General features: G+C 39.4%; 1 protein-coding gene across 4 annotated transcripts in view; it reads right to left on the bottom strand.

The window, feature by feature from the left end:
• The window catches only part of ELOVL6 (ELOVL fatty acid elongase 6), a 129,736-nt gene extending 109,938 nt beyond the window's left edge, over positions 1-19,798 (bottom strand). The window contains exons 1-2 of one of the 4 annotated variants that reach the window (XM_079153944.1): positions 19,648-19,798; positions 18,808-18,928 (exon numbers count right to left, since the gene is read on the bottom strand). In XM_079153944.1, the coding sequence (XP_079010070.1) occupies positions 18,808-18,896 (89 nt within the window). In that variant the 5' untranslated portion in view covers positions 18,897-18,928; positions 19,648-19,798. Of the gene's footprint in view, positions 1-18,807; positions 18,929-19,058; positions 19,377-19,647 lie in introns of those variants that run through there. The other 3 variants (XM_079153946.1, XM_079153945.1, XM_079153943.1) reach the window with 3 other exon arrangements.
• Positions 19,799-23,157: the final 3,359 nt, after the last annotated feature.

The raw sequence follows: 23,157 nt of genomic DNA, 5'->3' as shown, positions 1-23,157 counted from the left end.
ATATAAAAGTATATTAAAGTGTCATGTGTTCACCCATAATTTAGGATTAAAATTTCTACTTCAATGCACTGCAGTAAAAAACCATGAGACAGCATGAAGATATTGTGTAAAACTTTACATATTGACCCCTTTAATGTCAATGTTGATGATATAACTAAACCTTATTACAGTAAGTGAATGCTGTACATATATTAATTCATTTAGTCAATGCAATGACTCTATTGAGTCAATTATATTCTCATTTTATAGATGAGGAAACTAAGGTTCAGAGAAGACATGTAACCTCCCTGACATCACAGACCTAGTAAATGGATAAACAAAGATTACAAGCCAAGAAGCCTGCTCCTGGGGTCACACACAGTCTATAATCCATGGCCCTCTGTGTGATGTCAATGTCCTGCATTACATGAATCAGCACAGACATTAGGAGCAAATACTCTAACAGCACCCTGCTTTGGAAGGCTATGTAAGATCTGTCCTAAGAAACAGAATAACTAAGGGTGAAGAGAGACTTTCTGATATAAGTACGGTGGAAAGACATTCTGGTATCAGTGGTCCAGATGCTTTGTCAGTGTTGGGTCAAGTTTTAAGGATCTCGTGCCATGACATATGTAAGACAATTCTTTCTTAATCACTTATTTGTATGTTGCTTGGGCATTATTCTTCCACTTCCATTATTAGTAAGGTAGCACACAGAGCTCTATCTTTAGAGATTAAAAAGTAATTTTAAAAATAATTTACACTTAACATAACCAGGAATAAATCATCATTAATAAATCTACTTTATTATCTGACCAAGATGAATTTGACTACATCAGTCTTAAACCTTTCTTCTCAAGTCTATAAGTTTCTATGCTAGCATGGTGGAGGTGCACTTCACAGCCAGCTGGTTCCCTTCCTCCACCAACAGAAAGACTTTACCCAATACTGCACGGAAGGCCATGTGTCTGCCCTGAAGGCCAAAGCAAGACTGGTGTAATCATCTCAAGGCACTCAGTCTCTGTCAGTGTACAGCCTAAGGGTGCACAAAGAAATCCCAATCATCTTTGCCACTGAATGGGCTAAAGTGAGGCCTGGCCAGAGATTAAGTTATGCCAACAATAAGGGCAACTCCTTACATAAATTTACTAAGTACAAGTTGGGCTGGAGGCTCCTCCTTGATAAGCAAATGAACTAAAAAAACTTTCCTTTGACACTGCTCCTTCTGACTATTTGGGAAACTGGTGCAGGAGGGTTGATGGTATGACAGCCATCGTGTGACCATGAAGGAAAAAGGACTAAGGACAGCAGAACAGAAACTACGAAAGAACCGAGATCTTTGACAACATTGTGAAACCACTGAATAACCACAGAGCTTCCAACCAGACTGATGTAAAATAATTATATGTCTTTATGTTTAAGCCTCAGTTAAGTAAGTTCCATTACTTGCAAGTCAAAGTGTCTCGACAGAGTCCCTTGATTAGCAAGTAGATTCTACACAGCAAACTGATGACTATTACCAAAATAGGACATAATCCATAAAAGGAATAATCTGAAATTTATTTCATCTTCGTAGTCCACTGGTCAAAATTAAAACCACTTTAATGTGTTCTTGTATTTTTTAAAGCTACTAATTTTCTTTTGTCTTAAGAAAAATTATTCTAAGAATGTTAGATGATAACATTATCAAAGAATGTTAGATAATAATATGCTGATATACAAGAATAATAAACATTCCTCAAGCTTTTCATGTGTCAGCTAGAGCATTAAATTTATGTAATTCCACTGTTTACCATTTGGTACACAAAGTATTTAACATGGAAAAAGAAACTCTCTATTTTAAGAAAAAAAGTCTACAGAAAAGCATAGTGTGAACACTGATAGTATCTGTGAAAAACACAGAAACATAAAAGTAAGTAGAAAGGTTTTAAGGAGCTGGAGTTGTGGCTCAGTGGTGCAGTACTTGCCTAGCAGGTATAAGGCACTGGATTCGACCTTCAGCACCACATATAAAATTTAATAAAATAAAGTTATTATAAAAAAATCCACTTAAAAAAAAGGTTTTAAAAACAATTTGCACCAAAAGCAAGGCACTAAGCAACTCAGTGAGATCCTGTCTCTAAATAAAATACAAAATAGGGCTGGAGATGTGGCTCAGTGGTCAAGTGCCCCTGAGTTCAATCCCCAGTACCAAAAAAAGAAAAAAAAAAAAAAAAAAAACAGGCTTGATGACACATGCCTATAATCCCAGCTACATGGGAGGCTGAGGCAGGAGGATTGCAACTTTGAGACCAACCTCAGCAATTTATCGAGGCCTACAACTTATCAAGAAACTGTCTCAAAATAAAATATAAAAAGGGCTGCAAATGTGGCGCAGTGGTTAAGTACCCCGGGCTCAATACCTAGTACTGAAACAAACAAAACAAAAAGATTTGTACCAACATGTTATCTCCGGGAGTAATATTTATTTTCTTCTTTTTGCTTAATTTTTTTCTCCTAAATTTTCTACAGTATATTAAAGTTCTTGTTCCATGCCTATTCATAGAAAGCGAAAACTATAACTGATAGAAATTTATTCCTTTTAAAAAACATTTCTGAGACAGTAGACATATTGCTTTATCAAAATGAATCCTGCTACTCTACATTAAGTAAAATCTTTTTTTAAAAAAGATTGTTTATCTCCATAATTCCAGTACTCCAGATGCACATAATCTAATTAATGAACCAAAACAATATGTAAATATTTTTCCAGAAAATCAGGTAAAAAATATTAAATCACTAAACTCAGCTGGACTCACAAGAAAACAGGAGTAATACTTTTCATTTTCAAATGAATAACAAAACAAAACACCGTCAATTTAAGCTAACAATTGAAGACAACTGGCAAACTATTGACAGTCTGACCTAAAATCAATGAAAACATATTTTATAGGATACTTTAGAGAACTACTAACATTCCACATGCCTAGATATTGCATATCAACGAGACATATGGAGCTGTTATGTTGTAACTACCTAAGGAAAACAGTTCAGACCTATTACAGCAAGCTCAGATATAATAAACCATAAGCATAACAAAACCTATATTCTTCCCACTGAGTAAAATTCAATCCTTTAGGAGGTATCAAGTTGCACCCATGTTTTATTAGTAGGTAGGACAAACTTCCCCAGCTTCAGAATCTTTGTCCTCGTCACTCTAGCACTACTGGAGGTCGGGTGGGGCTAAGGGAAGCCTGCAGACAACAAATGCCTTCTGGGAAAGAAATATTCCCAATGAAACGTGAAGTCAGATGATGAACTCATAGACCTCTGAGGCTGAGTTTTTATTCTTTATCCATGGTGTGTCTGCTTTTCATTACTGTGACCAAAATGCCTAACAAGAACAACTTGGAGGAGAAAAAGTCTATTGGGGGCTCAATTTTACAGGTTCAGTCAATGGTCAGTATATTCTACTTCCTGAGGTGAGGAAGAACATCATGGCTGAAGCTTGTGGTGGAGAAAAGCTGCCCGGCTTGTGACAGCCAAGAGGCAGAGACAGAAAGAGCACCAAACGAGAGACCAAAAATAACCCCCGAGGACATGCCCCCAATGACCTACTTGCTCCAGCCACTCCCCACCTGCCTGCAGTTACTACTGAACAGTCCTTTCAAAACTATTCATCCATCAGATCGATTAATCCACTGATGAGGTTACAGCTCTCCTAATCTAATCATCTCACCTCTGACATTCTTGTATTAACTAATACATGAGCTCTTCAGGGGACATGTCATATCCAAACCATAACACACAGTAAATAATTCTCAAAAACATGGTAGAGTCTTTTCTTTTAGTTTGATTGGTATAGTTTTCCACAGTTTGTGTGTTATTTCATCCAGGTGATACAAATTAAAAAAGAAAATAATAATTCTTGGGCTTGCCTGAATTCTCCGTATGAAATTACATCAAATCTAAGGCCAATGCATTGATCTCTTTTTACTGTAACAGCAAAACTAAAGGTTAGGATGAACATTTGCCATATTTTAAAAGAATAAGTCCATATAACCTTTCTTCTTCTTTCTATTAGAAGGAACTGCATTTATATATTCACAGTAATTGCTCTAATCACAACAGTTAGTTTAGTAAATTGTAATTTCCATGTCAGATATAGACAAGTGGCCATAAACTATGAAACTATGTATAAATACATTATGCTTTATTTTGGGGTAGTTGAATTCAGAAACTTTTAAAAATAAATTTCTATAATAAGAAAATATTTCCCTTAAAAAAAAAAAACCTGTGAAAAGAGAAATGTGCATTTTTTTCTCAAAGTATAGAAGGAAGTCATAAATATTTAGTACATTAAATGATTAAATTTACTTTAAGAAAAATTATCTTATAAGGAAATAGTATTTTAGTGCTCTTCAAGAAACATCAAGTCTAATATACCTAAAACATTAATTATACTAATTCAACTAGCATGGAACTTATTAGAATATTATTTACACTGACTAATTTTCTGTAGCATTAATTTTCTCTAAATAAAAAATAAATCTATAATAAAATAGCATTTTATTATTCTCTAATATAGTTTGTGTTCTTGCATCCAGAAATCATTAAGATGTCTATAATTGAACAATGGAATTTTGTCTAAATTGAGACAGAAACTGAACAAAAAGGTCATCATTGAATCATTTAGAGATTTTTGTAAATATTGTATCTCATAGGATTTGGAACTTTCTCCTTTAACCTCCCTTCCCCTTCACCCGTGCCCTGCTTTCTGACATGGACAGTGGACAGGAAGAGACTAGTATGGAAGGGCAAATTGGAGATGCAGTCTAACTTCTGAGGGTCTGGCTACCTTGGTCAACTACAGCGTCATAAAATGTAAAACAAAACCATAACCCTATTTTCTGTATACTCACTGACAGTCTTCCATCTCTCTCATTTCTCTGAGAAAAGTCTGGAAGAGTCCAGGCCCAGGACTGACCAGATCTGCTCCTCAAAGGAATCCTGTGAAAAGCCCTGCCATTGTACCCATCTAGACTCCTGGGACTTCTGACCAGACCAGACACACCAGGCTCTCTCAATCCACAGAGACTGGCCTTTGGAGAGGGCAGACTGGCCCCTTACATCCTGCATTTCAGAATGTAAGGAGATCCTACTAGGTCCCCCAAATCTGACACTGCATTCTGCAGTGCTAGATAGATCTGCTGATGATATATTCCAGGTATGTGTTCAGTGTCTGTTTCCAGGTGCCATCAGGTCCCTGAGCCAATTATCCGATTCATTTTATCTCTCTAGGGACAGGTTTATGTTTAATCTTTTATCTCTATTAGATGAGATGACTATTGTCCCTAGAGAACCTTTGCCCCATTAGACACATTCCTGAGCCCATATATAAAAATAGCAATGTTAATGTTTTTTATCACTCTCCCTTAAAGAATATGCCCTTTCCTACTTAAAAAAAAAAAAAAAAAAAAAAAAAAAAAAATCACATAGTATAATTTATTATTTGGAGAAAGAAGTTTAATGTAACATCAACAGAATGGCTCATTTCTATGTTAATCTGAGAAAGTGTATTCAGTTGGAGTAAGAATGTACAGTTCAGTGTTCTCAAAGGCTGCCTTTACATTGAACTGTACTGCTCATTTTAATGGTAATTCAAAAATGCATTTGTTTTTACAATACATTTTGTTACCTGACACTAGATAATTGTAAACTGAAACCTCTTAGATTATAATAAGCATAAGCACAAAACAGCTAATGAAAATAGGACAACACCCACATCACACCCCACTCGCACAGTCCCAGAATGTAACATAAATAGATCACAGAACACAGGAGCAACAGAAGGAGAAAAAAATAACCAGCATTTTGCCACCTTTGCACAACTATTTTTTGCCATTTTGGCATTATTTTCTTCCAGTTTCTTTTTTCCTATGCATGCAATTCCATCCTCCTTTACCCCACTTCAAAGAAATCTCTATTTTTTAATGTCACTTCTTTCTGATGGAGTAGATGACTTGAGTAAGTAAAAAAGTACTACTCGATTCCAGTATTAGCAAGAGTTCACTAAGAATCAGTCACACTAAACTGATACCTTGTCCTCTAAAAGGTAAGTCTACATGAAGAGAATAAAATAAGTATTTTTAAAGCACTGGACAGTCTCCCATGATTCACTTAAGAAAATATAAATATGTACAGGATCATACAATCAGATACACTTGAAAGTGAATGAAAAGCCAGTAGGTGTATTCACTTACTCAACACACACTGACTGCAACTGTATGCTGAATTCTGTGGTAGGTACTGATTTCAACACTAGAAGAGAAAACAGTAATCTGTTTATGAACCAAGCACAGCAAACCACAAGGAAGGATTTCAAATGGGTGGGAAGGAAAAAGGCTTTGGAATTCAAATCTGAATAAATAGGTGTAGGATAGAGACTGCTTCAACAGGTAACACTAGAAAGGTAATCTGGAGCCAGATATTGAATGGCCTCTCAAACCTTTGAAATAGCTTGGATTTGTCCTACAGATAATGGTAAACCACTGAAGGTTTTCCACCGCTGGAGTGACAGGACGAGATCTGTGACTGACTTAGATAATGCAGCAAACGGAAGAAGGGGAGGAGTCAGGGCAGTGAGAGAGGAGGCACAAGGGAGCTGTGGGGGCCAGAAGGTGGCCCACGGCTGGCAGAATGAACAGACGGAAATGTAACCGAGTAACAGACCACAGGGGACTGGGTGGCGGCGGATTTGAGAAGGGAGAGGAGGGAGCTTGGGAGATGAATTATGTCCTCTCTCTGCGTAGGACATAACAGAGCAGGGCAGCTGAGGAAACAGAGACCAGTGGTTTTGAGAGACAGCCCCAAAGAATGTGGGACAGAACCAGAGTAGAGCAGGGCTTCTCCACCTGTCTTGGCCCCTCCACAGACCTGCTAAATCTGAATCTCTGGGATGCTGCCTGGACATGCATATTCTGGGGAAACAAACTGCAGAGAATCTGGCCCAAATGCCTGCTTACGGATCACAAACAGCATTTTTCTCACACTTTTTTTTTACCCTTCATTTCCCTTATCAGTAGAAAAAGAATTTCAATAATTACAGGAAACTAGAAAAGAACCAGGTACCAAAGTCCTACAATCAGACGTAGTATCAGCAGTCCCAAAATACAGGTTCAAAGACTTTTTTTTTTAAGTATGAATGCAAGAACAGTAAACTGAAAACAAAGCACAACTCAAGACAACTCTGGTGGAATACTGGTAACAGTATCCTTAAAATTTTCATATTGTCATATATAGGAGTTTTGGAATGTTCCAGAGCGCTGTGTGGGAGTATACTCAATTAGAACCCCACCCCATCCCTGAGCAAATCTCTAACAGACCTGTTCCTTTGAATGCACAAATGACAAATTTTAGTAAGCTTTAATAAATCTCTTAATGGTTTCCTACTACATAACACTTCATCATTTGAACCAAAAAAGCCTAATTTTTTTTATTTTCTAGAAGTATCAATGTGGATTACCAGTGGACCACAACTGACATTTGGGGAATGGCTTTAAAAAGAAGGCCTAGAGAGCCCATAAGGGACATTTTCTTGTATATAAATGGGAAAGTGGGAAGAAAATGCAGTTAGATTCAGAACTAGGGTTCAGGGAGGACGGATAACCTTCCAGTCAATATGGAAAAGAATCCTTAATGGAGAGATATGACCTTCAGGTCAGTGGGGAAAAGAATCTTCAAGCAATCAGAGGCACCCCAAGTAGAATGGGCTGCAAGGGGATTCTCAAAGAAGTCCTTTGAACCTGGAAGACCAAATCAGAATTTGAGCATTGCTTCACTGGGTGTTGAAATTACAAATCCTAAGTGTGTGCAACAGGACATCCGAAACAGGAGTCACTGCAGTTGACAGGGGCCCAGTGGTTCAGCCCACTTATGACCTAAGAATTACTAGCCCGGAGACTGATTATAAAACTCCAGATGTGGCCAGGTGTGGTGGTGCACATCTGTAATCCTAGCAGTTCAGCAGGCTGAAGAAGGAGGTTTGAAAGTTGAAAGCCAGCCTCAGCAACTTACCAAGTCCCTCAGCAACTTAGCAAGGCCCTGTCTCAAAATAAAAAAATTAAAAGGGCTGGGAATGTGGCTCAGTGCTTAACCATCCCTGGATTCAATCCCCAGTACCAAAAAGGGAAAAAAAAAAAAAAAAACAATCTAAAAAAACTCTAATAGTAAGTGTTCCCAAAACAAAGAGTGCAAGCTGTCCACTATAATGCCAACTCCAGGCATGGACCAACGGTTAGCAGGGAAATGAATGCACAGATGGAAAAAGCTTCCTCCTCCCCCATCTCTGTCTCTGAGAAAACTAAAGTGTGATGATCTCTTATTTTACTTTTCTGAGAAACACACAGCCAGACCTTTGTCACTGAAACCTAAGAATTATTAAACAATGACCAAGGACTCACTTGAAGCATAAACTTGCAAACTCATAGTCCCAAAAATTTAGCCACTATCATTTACCAACTGACAGTGATTTTTATCTTCAGTATGTAACACATACAAAGATGGCACACTTTTATTTAATAAATTATTAGTTGAGACGATCTTGTGTGTTATACAGAAAATAAATTAGTCCATGTCTGTCACTAGAACTGCCTGTACTTCATACTGTTTGTTATGTGGCTTTGAGAGAAAGCATAGCGTCTGAAAAGGTTTCAAATGTATTTAATAAAACCAGTCCTACACTTTTTCTTAAGCCACATTTATTTTAACAATGTTTTCTCTTGCAGAGAACTTTCAAAGTAGTTTGTAGATTTCTTCAAGGCAGAGTTGGTGTCACACTTCTTTTTTTCTCTTGGGGCCCACTTTGATAGTGGCTTTCCATGAGGTGCTCTTTATCATGTATTTGCAGATTGATGCACAGCCATTTTGGATCACCTCAGGAATTTACTTATGATTCCATCTAATCTCCCACTTCTGTCTTGATCCTATAGTATCTGGTGCAGATGATAATGGTGAAATAAAAATATGTGCAGGGCACTGTTCTAAAGGGTTAACATACAGTATTTTATTTAATCCTCACAACTTGCTAAGGCAGACTGGCTGACTTCATTATCATTACCTTCATCATCCCTAATAGCAGTACTATAATCAGTTCCAATTTAGAGAGGAGACCTAAAGCAGAGAGTCTAATTAAGCTGCCAAAGATCACTCAGCTCCTACATGGCACAACAAAGATGTGATCCAGCCACTCTGGCTCCACAGTCCATGAGCTTAACCACTTCACTACCGTCCCACAAGGAATACCCATTGCCACACCCATAAAAACCTGAAAAACTAAAGCAACTGATAAAAAAAATTAGTCCAAAACTAGAAAAGTGATAATCTCCCTGTAGCCACACTGTGTAGGATGAAGCCAATGGACAGAGGATGTTGCTTCTCCCTCACTTCCTCCTGAGGCTATTAACCTATAGGTTATTTAAAAAGAGAGAGACACACACACACACACACAGGGAACAGCTCTTTCTATTAATTTGATGAAAAATACATTTCTGTGCCATACACTAAACAAGTTGCTAGATCTGCCCTCAACTATGGAAAGTAGGCACAATAAAGACCACAGAAATCATCTTGGAGAACAAGGGATTTCCACCAGACATGCTAGACAAAAGGCTAGCATCCTTAATATATTACAAGTGTAAGCAAATATCCAAGTAGGAAAGGACCAGTACAATAAGTTATAAAAGCACATGAAAGACAAAGAGAATTTCTGAATCTTCCTAGAAATAAAAAAAAAAATTAAAACAATGAAATTCACATTTTTCTTACCAACTTACCAAAGATTTTAAAAATATGTTCTTCTTCAACGTGCAGAAGGGTATGAATACTGTCCTTCCTTGACAGAGCAAGGAATTGCTTCAATTAGATGTCAACCTAGCTATAGATATGTTTTAAAAGAGTATTCTCCCAGATGTTATCATTCGTATTTTTCAAAAAGATGGAAATACTAATATACAAGATGTTCTTCAGGGGATTGTATCTAATAAAAAAAAAATAGGAGAAACTTAACATGTTCAGCATTGAGGTTGGGGAAGTCCAAATAATAAAACATTAAGTAGCCATTGAGGTTTATGGTTTTAATGATACAAAAATATTTACTGTGAAAAGAGAAAAAAAGCAACATAGAAAAGTATAATGAGATAGGAGGTAATGTCAAGTGCCCACAGCCATCTCCAGCACGTATGTTGTTATATAGCAAATGATCTAAATATATAAAAACCCTGAAAAGAAGGAGACATGGCAAAATAGCAGTGCTTGCTCTGGGTAAGAATGCAAAGAATTTTCTTTCCTACATCTTTATATTTTTGAACACCCTTATTTTTTTTTTCTTGTAGTAATGATTCTTCACTTTAGAATCAGGAAAAGAGGGCTGGCATGTAGCTGAGTTCCATCCCTAGCACTTTAAAAAAACAAAAAACAAAAAAAAACTTTCAGTCTTCACATTGTAAGAGCTGACCTGCAAGAAGAGGGAGATTCCCAGCCTACACATATTTTTTCTGTCAACAGGGGGTGGCTGTTAACAGAAACTACTAAAGCCTGCCCCGAGGTAAGCCTGGCTACTGGCAGTGCCAGATGGATACACAGACTCCCAGAGTCTAGAACCATGCTGAGTATGTGAGGTGAATATCACAGAGAAGCAGGCAGATAGCATTCCACAGGCTAAAGCTTTGTGAGAAATATTCCAAATCTGTGTGCCCTGGTTTGTTTTCAATCACACTGAATGTTTTGGGGTAGGAACATCATTAAAGGTGTCATGACTTTCTGTAATTATAAAAGTGTTGACAGATACTAAACAAGTGATATTCAGAAAGCAGTAATTCTTAATGATTAAAGTATTTACACAGTTTACTACTTGTGATACCCAGTAAAGCTAATACAGGCTTTCTTCAGCTATTCCAGGCCTTAAGTATTCAGGATCCACTTACTGAAAATTATAAGACAAGATATACTTGTCTGGACTTAAACCACAGGAATGCTTCCATGCTGCCAAGTTTTCAAGTGCATTGTTTTACTGATTGAATATTTATTAGTATTCAAATGAGGGAATGATTTGGGCCTGTGTGATTCCCGCCCCCATCCAAGCCTTAGGCCTGGAACCCATTTCTCCTTTTCTTTCCCTCCAGGCATATCCCAGACAGAGCCCAGACAATTGTCTGCGATGTAAAAGATAATACATAGAAGGGTGGCTGTGGGGACTTAACATACTGAGACCTTTTTAAAAGAATGCTTGCAATCACGAAGTATGTATCAACTACTAGTACTAATGCTTCAGAATGAAGAAAATCTACCTTAAGTTCAAAGATCTTTAAAGTCTACACTAAAAAGTCATAAAGTTAAAAGGAAACTGCAGATGATGATATTTAGGGCATGTTTTTCTTGTAAAATACCTTTTACCTTCTTTTAATGATGAACATTGCTAGTCCAGTCCTTAAATGCTAAGGGCACCCAAAGACTTTGATAGAAATCTCAAATACTTAAAGTTTCAGGAGCAAATCTTTTCATCAGACTTATTTATTTATTTATTGCATTACGCCTCCAAAAACAGAATCATGAAATTCTTAGCTTTGAAGCGTTCAATTTCACTGAACTCACTTCACCTGTAAAAGTGAATTACCCCAGTTAGGGTAGGCTTAGCAGGCTGAAACCTTTTACATTTTATTTAACGTGACTGTGTGTATGGACGGAGCTAAGCAACTGAGCCCAAAGACAGGAAAACTTGAGGCTTTCAGCAATTATTAATCATACTGAAGTTCTTTTCATTCAACAATAATTGATGTGAACCTAAAGTGCTAAACATTCAATTTCTGTAGCTTGAAAACCAATTAAAATAAATTATTTAACTAGTTTTTTTTTAAATGACACAACAGAACATATTTTGCAACAAATTTTAGAAAAGCATGTTCAGCTCAGCAAGATGTTTTATGGAAGCAAGAAGTGGAGAAGAAATGATCTTGCATAGGCGCTTCTTTCATTATTTTCAAGTCACTATAATATATGCTTCTGCACATCTGTGTATATATGTTCATCATCTAGGTGAGTGTCTGGACTCTCCTAACAGAGAACAATAATAAATACGTATTTTACCAATCTTGTCAATCTTCAAAGAATGATCCTCTATATGCTCCATAAGAATAAACAAGTAGCCAATTCAGAAAGTCAGCTTCAAAATTCAAAAGATTATTTCTGAAAAAATTGCTACAAGGATAGGTATTAATAAAAGTAAAGATTTAGCTAAAATATCTGAAATTTATCTTTATGAAAATGGAATTTTGTTTCGCTTAAAATAAGTAATCACAAACCTCATATACAAAATACATTGTATCAATATTCTCCCTATGATATCACAATTACAAATGCTTCAAGAAAAGTTTTAGAAAGAAAAAAAACTAAAATATGAAACCCTGAAGGTAACAGAATTTTTATTCTTTTACACTTTTGTATTAGAAAACCATGAATGATTATCCAGTAAAAACTTCCTCCAATCCACATATCTAATTTCTTAGCATCTTTTTTAAAAATATGGAATGCTTCACAAATCTGTGTGTCATCCTTGGGACCATGCTGATCTTCTCTGTAGCGTTCCAATTTCAGTCTATGTGCTGTTAAAGTGAGCACATTGGTAGTATTTTTTCTAGTTTATCTCAGCAGAGATAAGTGTAAGCCTCTTCCACTTGTGCACTTTTTTGTGCAAAGTATAGGCTGAAAGTTAAATTTCATAAAGTACAAAAATGAGTAAATGACTAAATAAAAGATTTTTCTAAAAGTCCCTATTATTTCAATATACCAGGAATAAAGAAGTGTAAAACTAAAAATCATGAATGATCAATAAGAAATGAATCATGACAGTGGGATGGGGATGTGGCTCAGTGGTTAAGTACCCCTGGGTTCAATCCCCAGTACCCTCTTCCCCCCAAAAAAGTTCTCTGAATACCTACTTCAATATTACACTTTTGTGCCTGCCTGTATACAAAGATATAGAAAAGAAATTAAATTGTGAGCCTTAACATTACAATAAAGCCAAGCTATGTTTTCATTCAGATTTCTCAGGGTTAACAACAGGAATGATGTATGTGGTATAGGTAACTTTTACAAGTAAATGCCTGAGCTCACCTAACAAAGATAAATTAAAAGCAACTAGGAGCAGGTGAATTTGAAGTAGGGACTAATAAAGATAAAGCCGAGGCAAATTTTGTGGACTGATGTTTGGTTCCTGTTAATTAAAGGCAGCACAGCTCACCTGTACTTATATGAGAAAAATAAAGCAAATCATCAAGCAAATTTTTGGATAATTAATTTCAGAAAAGACCTGGACCTAAAATATTCCAGATCACTGATGCAAAGATGAATTCTTTTGAATTACCATTATAGTGCTATACTCAATTTTACTTTCTTGGCTAGCAACTTAGATGGCTATTCTATGCCTTCCTAAGTATTGCTAAGTCTCCACCTTGTTCATAGCTTTTCCACTGTCTGAGTTGAAAGACTCTCCTTTTCAAGAAGGTATGCAAAGCAACCCTTGGATATACAGTGCCCAATTTTAGAATTAGATCCTAATGTAGTTTAACTGTTTTGGAAGCATCAAAATAAAGCAATCTTCCAGAGACATAAAATTGCCAATTTAACAAGAGGTCTTTAGTAAAAATTTTTATCACCATATAGTAACTAATGCAAGCACATAGATGGATAATATAATTACAAAAACAATCTAAGTTAAGGTGGCTTCTATCCTTGGAAATCAGAACCAAGGATTGCATGAATATGGATCTTTTCTTTTCTTTTTTTCTATACTGAGGCTTGAACCCAGGGGCGCTAAACCACTGAGCCACATCCCCAGCCCGTTTTTTAATTTTTTAAATTTTGAGACAAGGCCTTGCTAAGTTGTTGAGGTTGGTCAAATTTTCAATCCTCCTACCTCAGCCTCCTGAGCCGCTGGGATTACAGGCATGTGCCACCAGGCCAGCTACATCATTTCTTGAAAGATACATGAAAGCTCAGATCAAAGTTCCCACATAACTTTTTATTATTTTTGAGGCTCTTAACATAGATCACGTTTTCCTTTCTATATATTTTCTGGCTTCTTGCTCTTAACCTAGCACATATGACACCTATATCCTAGAGATTTCTAAAGTTTACTGGATGACACAGAGTTCCTCACACTTAGGACTTTTCAATTTTAAACATTATGAGCTGTGCGTCTCCAAAATAAGTGGCAACAATATAACAAGCATAACATGCACACAGTATTTTCCTAGACAGTTGACCCAAGCCAAGTTTGCTTTAATGCTAATAACGACTAAATGAAACTCTGATCTACTCTGTTCTGTGGCAACAGACTGCACTATTTTCCAGCCATCTTTCTGGAAGATGCATGCAGCACATCACAAGTAAATTTCATGGAGCAATTCAAAGCAATTCTCATTACAGGAAAAATAACGACCTAGTACTTCATTTGAAAAGTTCCAACAACCTTATGTTGCTCTCTTCTGGGTAAAATACTAATATAGGTTTATTATGCTGTTTATAGTTCTTGAATCCTGAAATTGTACATTCTGTTACTTTCTAAACCTCATATATAAGAAAGAATATACAGATGAACAACTCCTTCTGAGTTCTTTCCATTTTTTTCCTTGAGTAAAATCAAATTTGCGAATAAAAAGGTTTCCTCTGCTGGACAAAATTTAATTCTAGAAATTTCTATCTCATAACTTTATAACAGAATATAAAAACAATAAATTCCTTATGACCATCACCGCGGTTAGAGAGAGGAGAGAAAGTCAGAAAAAAGTACAAAGCACTGAAAGGCTGGATGTGTGAAGGATGCCAGGAGAGGGGGGAGGGTTTCATGAGGTTCTAGGCAAGCCCTTTGATGACGTCACCTCACATACATAATGTTACAGCAGTCAGCACAGGCCTCCTGCTTTCCTATTGGTGAACGCTGTGTCAGCCGACATCAGAAGATAATCATCATTGGCTAGACAATTACAACCGGAGCAACTAGCATCCACTGTTGTTAGCACAAACCTGGCAGGCTGCTGAAAGAGGAGAAACCAGAGCCCGGTTTTCCTTCTCACTCAATGAATTTTATGTCGCCTTACCAATCTTTTCCCTTGCTAGCAGCACTTACAAATTAAGTCAGCTATTAGTGAGAATAACAGGTAAAGGCCAGACATCTCATAAAAGAACAACATGCCTCTATTTTCAATGCTGTAAAATCACAAGGGCTTTTCAGTGTAAAACTGGAACTCAAAAACACTACTTGGAGCTAAAAGCAGGCAATTTCCTCTACCTCATGTAAGAAACTCTCACCAGATAATATTACTCAAGATATTTTTAACAGGACATGTAGTTTTAGGATGTGGCTCAGGATGATTCTCCAGGGAATATACTTATTACTTCCCATTTTTTGCTATATCTAGTATATATGAAACTATCTGATACAAAATTTTTAAAAACCTACAGTATTTATTTCCTGTCTAGGTCATGAGTATCACTTTAAACATTAAAGCAGTAACAAATCTGATAAACTTGCCTCAGTTCAACCCTTAAAGAGTATATACAAACATCACTCCAAAAAAGGGGCCCCATTCCCTGAATGTTTGCTAAGTTAGCAGGTACGAATTACAGGGTGTGTTTAACAAATTCTTACTCTAGATCCTCTTAAATGATGCTAGTTAACCCAGCCAGCCTACTGGCAAAGCACCATTCCTGGCCCTTCTCACAATTCTTCAAAAGCTTGTGTCGCTCATTTATGAGAGAAACAATATCATTTCCTAAATTAGCAAGTTTTGTTTGAGGCTATGTCTAAGAGATTTTTAAAGACAATTACAAATAAATTCTCAAAAGACAGGGTAGAAGCTTCTCTTCATAGTGTCTTTCTTGCAGAAGTTATTTTAAACCATTTTAAGGGAATGGGTCTGAAAAGGTAAGACTGTAGTTTCCTAAAATTCCCTCCTACCCAAGAGGATCTAAGCCCTTCTATTAACAAAGGAAATTTTTTTTAAAAAATCTTATTTTTCTTTTACACCTGTTTGAAGACTTTTTGGCTGTTTAGGTTTTGGAGGGTAGGGATGGTTCTAAAATTGGATCACCAGGATACTGGAAGAAATGCACTGGGGTAAAAGAAAAAAGCAAGACAATTAGTGTCAAGAAGACTTACAAGGAAGGTGTAACTGTAATAGGCAATCCCAGAACATAAAGTTAACAAAGAACAAGGCTGCAGGAAGGGAAAAATCACAAACTTACTATAACATGAATTGAAAATGCAAGGGGAGGCCAAGCATGTTAAATCTTGGGTATATTTTAATTTAAATCACCGGATAAGTGTCTTCCCAAGCATCTGTTAGGTGCTTTGAAGAATCAAGAATAGAATAAGCAAGGATTGTGACCTTAAGAGCTGATAGCCTGGTAGAGGGCCCAGGCGTGTACGTAAATATCCAGGTATATAAATGTCAGGAAAAAATACTGCCAGAAGACAGATAAAGTGCTAGGATGAAACAGTGGTTAGAGCTTAACAGGCGAAGAGATTGGCGCATTTTTGCCATTTTCAGTCCTGTGAGTACTTATTTGAGCGAATGGAGAGAAGAGGCGGGAAATGGCCCTGGAACAGGAATAAGAAGCGGCCTTAGAGAAAATGCAACAAACAAATACGAGGCAGTATCGACCGCGGTGGTGTAAGGAAGGACCAACAGTCAATGAATGGAATCAACCGGTAAAGTAAGGGGAAGCAAACTACAGAAAGGAAGGTCCAACCCGCAGGCAGCAAGTCATGGACACAGCAAACATTTGAAAAAGCAGAGCACACGGGGCTACTGGAGGAGGAAGATAGGCACAAGTAGTGCAGCAAGAGAAGATATGACAAACGGCTGCAGAGAAGACCTAAGCCCTAAGCAGGCCAGTAGCGTGCTCCAGGCGTCCGCCGGCATGGGTCACCGCCCCCTCCCAGCCTTCAGCGCCACCCTCTACGCGGGAGGAGGAAGTGCATCTAGGGAAGCACCCAGGTGGCGGGGCCCGAGGGGGCTTGTCTTCCCGAAATGCCTAGGTCCCCTAACGTCTAATTCCCCACGACATCCGGACTCGCGGTATACAACCACCTTGGGACCCAGCCCTGGGTATCTCTGCCTTCGCGACCCGGGAAGGCACCTAGCCCAGCACCCCGTGCCTGCTGCACTTCCCGTCCTTCTCAGCAGCTCGCGCTCCCTTAGTAAAATATGGGTCTGGCCGGACGCAGCCCTCGGGCCTTCGGCCCAGGGCACCCACCAGCCACGCCGCAGCCCGCTGCAGCTGGAGTGAGCGCGCGGCGCCCGCCCCCGGGCAGGACCGGCCCTGCAGGCGCGCGCCGGCAGGAGGAAGGCTCCGCCCGGATGCGGCCGCAAATGGCCTGGGGACTCTGGGCCGACCGGCTGGAAGCTAAGGGTGCAAGCCTGCCCGGCGATGAGAGACGAGACGGGCAGCCGTGCCTCCAGACGCATATTCGCGACTCCAGGGAGCTGGGAAAAATAAGTTAAACCCCTTGCCCCAGGCACCCGCCCGCGGCACCCCCTCCTACTGCACCAGCCCGCCCCTGCCCGGAGCGCGCCAGCGTCTCCAGTTTCTCATTGATGAGCGGAGAGAAGGCAAGTCGCGAGGGCGCTGAGCACGCGCGCTCGCGGCGGCGGAATCTCCCTGCGCCCGGGAGCCCCTAGGCTACGACCCTCCGCTATTAGGCTCCAGTGGCGGCTGGCCACTGCCCAGCTATGGGAAACATTTTGCTTGCTTTACAGATAGCCAGACCCGGGATTAGGGGAAGGAGGGGAAAGTCTGCCACAGCTCAGAATAAGAGGAGAAGCGAGCTGCTGAGTACAACCTCCACTGTTAAATATTGCAAGGTGACACAGGATCGCCTCCTACACGGGGCTTTTCAAAAGGACTCGGGGAGGGAACACAGTAAACAGGGAAGATGTTTTCTCCGATTAGAAGTTTTTCTGGGTAAGAGCTCCCAAGGACCCTTCAGACCGAGTGGTTTCTAATCTGTGTGCCAGAACTCCAACCAGCAGCTTCGCGCTGAATTAGAAGTGAGTGTGTCCAAAAGGCGTTTCCGTAAAACAGAAACTTAATAATGGCGTGGCTCCACTCGTTCGGGTTCATTCATTTTTATTACAGTTTTCATTGTCCCCTCCTCTCCGCCCCTCCACCCCCGGTCTCTTTATGAAACCGGAAAGAGATCCGCGTGGGGAAAGGGGTCCTAGAAAGGAGGCATCCGGCTGAAGAGCAGCAGACAGAGGAGGGCAGTGAAGTAGGAAAGCTGCAAGGAGAAAGGAAGGACACGAGGGATGGGGAGAAAGCAAGGACCAGAGCCGAGGGCGGCAGGCGGGAGAGGGTTAAAGAGAGCCAGCGACAGGGTCCTCCCTCCATTGCCCTGCACACTTCGGTTGCGAAAGGCCCAGCCAAAAAAAAAAAAAAAAAAATCCCCAAATCTCGATAAAAACCAGGAGGTAGCACAGGTGGGGAATCCGGACTGTGGCATCTCTCTCGCCTTCCTTGTCGCGCAGACATCACTCCTGGCACACATATATGTTCTATGTTATATAATCTATATAAAGATGCCTGTTTAGTAGCGGCTCACACAGGGCACCCACCGACCCGGCGCTTCATGCAGCCCCAGTGTCTCCTAGACCTGGGAACTCCGCGTTCGGCTAGCTGCTACCCGCGATTCTCCGCTCCATTCACGCCCAGACAGGGAAATACCGACATTAATATACTCCAGGGAGACGCACAGGGCTCCCGGGAACAGTATCACGCGAAAGCATCACCTACCAGTTTTCCTGCATCCATTGGATCGCTTCATTCTCGTTGAACTGCTTTTCGAATTCATATTCTTGTAAAGTCAACACTGACATGTTCATTGGGGCTGATCTTCGGAGTCGCTACGTGTTCTCTACACAAAATAAAATAATCTGTAAAGCGCTTGATTTCGAGTGCTCTCCTGTCTGCTTCCCCCACCCACCCCCCTAGGTCTTCCCCGGCAGCTCAGTCTCCGGCAGTCGATCTCTCTCCCAGCCTCTCACAGCTACATCCAGGGTTGAGCATTGCCTGTGCCACGGCTCCCGGGTCCTCGCTCTGGGGCTCTCCTCCTCCCGGCGTCCGCATCCACCGTAGGAGGAAATGAATGCCTTGCGGTCTTAGTGCCCGCACGTTTGTCCATCACGCTTTTTACTCGTCTACGGGGAAATCTCCTCCCCCTCATGCGATCGGAAAATTAACCCCTTGCAAGGGAGGGCGCGAAAGAGCGAGACCTCTCCCCGCCCAGGGGACAGTTTTGTTTACGCGAAGGTGGTTGGAGGAGTGGGGGAAGGGCGCGGAAAGGGAGGAAGTGCCCTGGAGGTTATCCACACACCCCGTCCCAACCTCGTGGGCCTTTTTGCCCTCCCTCTAAATGAAGTTTCGGCGTGCGGAGCTCAGCCCCGAGGCGCGTGGACCCACGAGCTTGGCGAGTAAACAATTGGGAAATAGTAAAAACTGCCAGCTCTTTCCTGAAAGAGAACTGCAGGCTGCTCTCAAATCGCACGTGAAGGGAACACAGGTCCACCTCCTCAACCCCGCAGGATCCTCCAGAACCACCCCGACCCCCACCCGGGAGCTCTGGCTTTGACTCACGTTTTCCAGGGGCCGGCTGGCCCGCAGAGCTCTTCAGTCGCGTGCAGACAGGGGATGCTGAGGATGAGGACCGTGGAAAGTCAAGGGAGACCAGGAGCCGGAAGTAGAAGGAAGAGCAGAGGGGAATAGGTGGACGGTTTGGGTACCGGGAGAGGGATAATTAACGAAAGGAGGCAAAGAAGGAAAGGAACTTAGCATACAGAACTGGACCAACTGGTCCAATGCAAAAACTTTATTTGTATGCATGACTAATTTTGCTTTATTTATTGTACATGTACGTAGAACAGAAGAATAATGCTTGAGGAGAGGGGCGAATGTAATGTTGACCACTGCTGAATCCCCAGCATCACAGCAACCTCATTGTAACCTCAACTTCCACATACACACCCCCTTTTTTTCCTAGAGGGAGTAATATTTTCTGCTTCATTGGGCCCTTCACTCATTTCCCTACAAATGTTGGGGAAAATGAAATATGAGACACAAAAGTGTCTAATAATCTAATATTTGGATGTAATAGTAAACAAAAATTAGTAATAATCAGCAACCCATGCATTTAACATTAGGTACACATTAGGACCAGGAACACAATTTCTTTTCTCTAGTGTCCATTTACCCCACCTACTAAGTAGTCTGAAGAGTGGGTATTTCATTCAAACTTAGGTGCTCCTAATCTCTGAAAAGTGGGGACTGAGATAAATATCTCTATAAGAGGAACGTAGAAGAAATTAAAGAAAAAGAAAGGCTTAAAAAAATTCGATATAATGTTACACAAATAAAAGAGCTGGACTTGATGATTAGCGAATTAATATGTATGTTGACACACCTAAAGATTCCATGTACAGACTTTATCTCTGGTTGGGGTTGTCCTTCTAGAGACTTTGCAGTATAAGCCAGAGTGACTTGGAAGTTAAGAACCATACCAGACACTTGGCAAAATTGGGCTCAAAGGTGGGTGTGTTCAGATGAAAGATATTTAGTATAGTGCCTGGGCCTTCAAGCAGTCAATAAATATTTGTGAAGTGAATCGATGATTAATTAAATAAATGAAAGAAAGTAAGGAAATGAAAAAGGAATCAAGACTAGAAAAGGTCTTATTGTATGTTGCAGGGAGAGTCATCCTTTTGTCTGTAAGAAGGATTCAGTTTTTAAATTCATTATTCTTACTAGTTGTCATACAAATTTCAATGTAATTTGAGAAATTCACATTTGTTTACTATGGTCCTTATTCAAATAATGTCTCTTATTGCCTACTTATTTTCCAAAGATGGACTTAGGAATATGTTTAAATTATCTACATTGGTCTTACCTATGTAAAAAAGAAAAATTCCTCCAAAATGGGAGGTAAGTCCCTTTCTTGACCTTTCAAAGGACAATTGTAAAAAATGATAAATGCTTGATAGAACTAAGAGATTTTTCACAACAGGCATGGTCAGTGATGGTGAAAACTGGTGCTTTATCTGCAAAGCAGTTTGACAGCTATATGACAATTTTAATCCACACCATTAATTTACGAGATATTACTCGAGGATATACTTATCTGAACTCTTGCAACGTAGTGAAGAATAAGACAGATAGGGCTCTTGCTGACCTGAGGCTCACATTCCAGAAGGGAAGAAAGAACAATTCTTAAAGAGTAAAATGCTAACATTGAAATTAGTATACCATGAAGCTCTAAGAATGTTCATATCAACCAGGCCTTATGAGACAGTGACTTTGAGTTGAGACCTCATTGACACAGAGCCAGCTACCTCGTGAAGTGCATTACAAAGAAAAAACAAATACAAAGGCCTGAGGTAAAGAATGAGTTTGCAGCATTGAGGACAAAGGTTAGGGTGATTATCAAGGAGTAATTGGTGGAAAATTAGGTTGGCAAGTTGGCAGGGATCAGGACTTAGCCCCAAGTAAACCGAGATAAGTATTTGGATTTTATTCTAATTGCAATGGGTGCTGTGTGGGGTGGGGTGGGGGGTGTCAGATTAAAGGGTGTTAAAATGAGGAACAGTATGATAATTTTCAGTAATTTCACTGCTAAAAATTTACAGATATAGTCACAGAACATTCTAGATACAGTAATAGACACAAAACATTGCACTGTTTGTAATATCAAAACACTGGAAATAATAGAGAACTGGCTAAAGAAATGGTGGTAGACCTTGATCGTGGCATATTATGAAATCATTTTAAAAAATGACGCTTTAAGTTGCAACATTGAAAGGGCTTCCTGAAATACGTTTAAGGAAAATTAAAAAGCAAGGTGCAAGGCATTGCATGTGGTGCTACATTAAGAAAAACTCTACATCATACGTATTTTTTTTTTTTCCTGAAAAGACAAAAGGGTCTTTTGGTGACATATATATTTGAGGAAAGAGCAAATTAAGGGGAATTTCTAACTAACCGTTCACACCATTTGCATTTCTGCAATATTTGAATTTTCTTACCATGAACTTTATTTTATTTTTAAAAAGTCAACAGGAATTACCTTAGCAATAAGATAGTGGGTTATTTTTCTATTTAATTTTTTTATAGTGAAAAGAATAACATGAAATGTAATATTATAAAGTACTTTAAAATGGTAATTTTTCTAGGCTGATTTTAAATTACAAGACATACTCTAAGATTAGGAGAGATAGAAGGGAATGTTGGGAGAGAGCCCAGCAACACCACTAAGAATTTTTATGAAAAGATTTATTGTGTGTGTTTGTAAGTCATAACCAGATAGGTAGCTAATATTGAATATAAATAACTGGAGCCCGAAAAGTAACAGTTAATTTATATTTAGTTTTAAAACAATTTAAACGTAGGCCAGAGGAGAAGGAGCATTTTATAAAACAGAAAGATTTACTGCAGAGATGACTGCTAAACAAATGATCCAAATTTTAGTCCTGACCCTATTACAGATCTAGCTATGAGGCCTTAGGGAAAGTAGATTTAATTTCCTTTTCTACATATAAAATAGCAATATTTGACCAGATGATCTTGATACCAGCTCAGGATATCTCTAGCATGTAAATATGTTGAAATATACACACATTGTTTCTGGGGCCTTCCTACTCTAACTTGCTTTTCTAGACATCTTTTCACAGTCAAACTCCAACCAGGGTGAACCACTTGACATCTCTGAACATGTTCAGCTTTGCCCCATTGAGTGCTTTCCTTCAGTAGTACCCTTTGCTTGGAGTACTCTTCCCTCCCAACCTAACTTCCATTTCTGCCTGTTAAATTCAGTCCACTTTTGGAGAACTTCTATACTACCCCACATTTGAGGCCTTTTCTGTTTCCTCCTACACACTTGAAGTTTTTGTTTTCATGACTCTGATAGACCTTAGCTCAGTCCTTAAGGGTCTCAACCTAGCTCATCTTCTCCCCTATAGGAGATTATAAATTTCCTTAAGCACAGAGGTAATGGCCACTGATTTATTCGTTTCTCAGAACTGCCATGACAAATTACCACCATCACCCTAAATAATAACAGAGAGAGCTTCTCTAAAAATAATAGTTCGTTCCAGAATG

The sequence above is a fragment of the Sciurus vulgaris genome, assembly GCF_902686455.1.
Source record: "Sciurus vulgaris genome assembly, chromosome: 9".
NCBI classification, from domain to species: domain Eukaryota; kingdom Metazoa; phylum Chordata; class Mammalia; order Rodentia; family Sciuridae; genus Sciurus; species Sciurus vulgaris.
This window is presented reverse-complemented; position numbering and strand designations above follow the sequence as displayed.